Source organism: Gavialis gangeticus, unplaced genomic scaffold (assembly GCF_001723915.1).
Source record: "Gavialis gangeticus isolate Ggan-Ray unplaced genomic scaffold, GavGan_comp1, whole genome shotgun sequence".
Lineage (NCBI taxonomy): Eukaryota > Metazoa > Chordata > Crocodylia > Gavialidae > Gavialis > Gavialis gangeticus.
Genome location: NW_017729004.1, coordinates 140,553 through 141,863, shown reverse-complemented (window position 1 = coordinate 141,863; position 1,311 = coordinate 140,553). Strand labels below are relative to the sequence as shown.

Below are 1,311 nucleotides of genomic sequence, written 5' to 3'. Positions count from 1 at the left end.
CCCTGCAGCCACCTCAGGCTCGAGGGAGGCCAAGCTGCCGGGCAGGCGGCTGCCAGCAGCCCCGTCCGGACCAGGGCTGCCCGCCTGACCCCGCAGCAGGAGCCGGCGGGAGTCCCTGCATCCCCCGCGGGCAGCGGAGCCGCGGCTGCACTTCATTAGGGGGTTCATATTTCACCCTAATGGCTCCGCTGTCGCCGAGCCATCCATCACCCGCTCGTTTCCCTGCGAGTGCCGCACGGCGCCTGCCGGCACCACCAGCCACGGCCTGCGACGACGCGCCAGTGCCGCGGCCCGGGACCCAGCCCAGCACTGGGCAGGGCCGGCCCCATGCCAGGGCATCCCAGCCCAGGGGCAGGGCCATTCCCCCAAAACGGAGAGAGGCCAGGCAGGGACCCCTGCCCCCTTCCGGGGGAGCCTGCCCGGAGACCCCACCAGGTCCCGCTCCAGGGGGGCTTTTCAGTGTCCCCTGCAGGATAACCCTGGGGCAGGGGAGAGCCGCCTCTGCCTGCCCGGGAGTAGGGGGCATGGGGAGCCAGGCCCTGCCCCGTCGGCACTGGGGGGGGGTGCGCTAGTGACAGGGACGGGGCACAACTCGATGGGGCTGGGCAGGTGGGGGGACTCACCATGCCGATGAAGGCCATCTCCTGCTGCCGCTCCAGAGCCGTGCGCCGGCGCTGCAGGCAGCCCTTCCACACCTGCGGGGTACGAGCGGGGAAGAGCCGTCCCAGGGCACCGCGCCACCCCTGCGCCCAGACCCTCACCCACGAAGGAGGCGCCGTGCCACGCCCAGGTCCCGCTGCACTGCCCGCCGGCACAGGCTGCAGGGCGGTCAGCCTGGCCGCAGCCCCCCGGCACCCGGGGCACAGATCTCACGGACCCGCAGCCCAGAACGGCTGCCAGCACAAGCAAAGGGCGCAAGGGAGGGAGGACAGGGCTGTGCCCAGAGGCGTCGGGCCAGGGAGGACAGGGGCAGCAGGGAGGGGATGGAGCCCTGCACCCCGATGCCCTCCAGTGCCTGGACCTGGCTGAATGGTGGGAAGGGGCCGAGCTGGGGAGGGGGATCCGCTGCCCCCCGCAGCCTGGCGCCCCCGGGGAGCGGAGAGGAGAGGAGGGGGCAGCACCTCCAGGCCAGGGACCTAGCCGAGCCCACCTGGGGCACGGGGTCCTGAGGCCCAGCCCCGGGGCAGGGGCAGCCCCCACCTTCTGGATGCGGATGGCAGCCTTCTTGCGGTCCAGCTCCTTGGTGCCACCGTCCCGCGCCGACCGCTCGCGCGCCTCGTCCCGCCGGATGTCCCCCATGAAGCGGGCCCG

The 1,311-nt window shown here is 73.5% G+C and overlaps 1 protein-coding gene across 1 annotated transcript in view; it reads right to left on the bottom strand.

Annotated features, from left to right (window-relative positions):
* Nucleotides 1-1,311, bottom strand: part of LOC109291054 (IQ and AAA domain-containing protein 1-like) — a 24,572-nt gene that overhangs the window by 11,991 nt on the left and 11,270 nt on the right. Inside the window, exons 2-3 of the mRNA XM_019507914.1 lie at nucleotides 1,201-1,275; nucleotides 624-695 (exon numbers count right to left, since the gene is read on the bottom strand). Of these exons, the coding sequence (XP_019363459.1) occupies nucleotides 624-695; nucleotides 1,201-1,275 (147 nt within the window). The remainder of the gene's footprint in view (nucleotides 1-623; nucleotides 696-1,200; nucleotides 1,276-1,311) is intronic.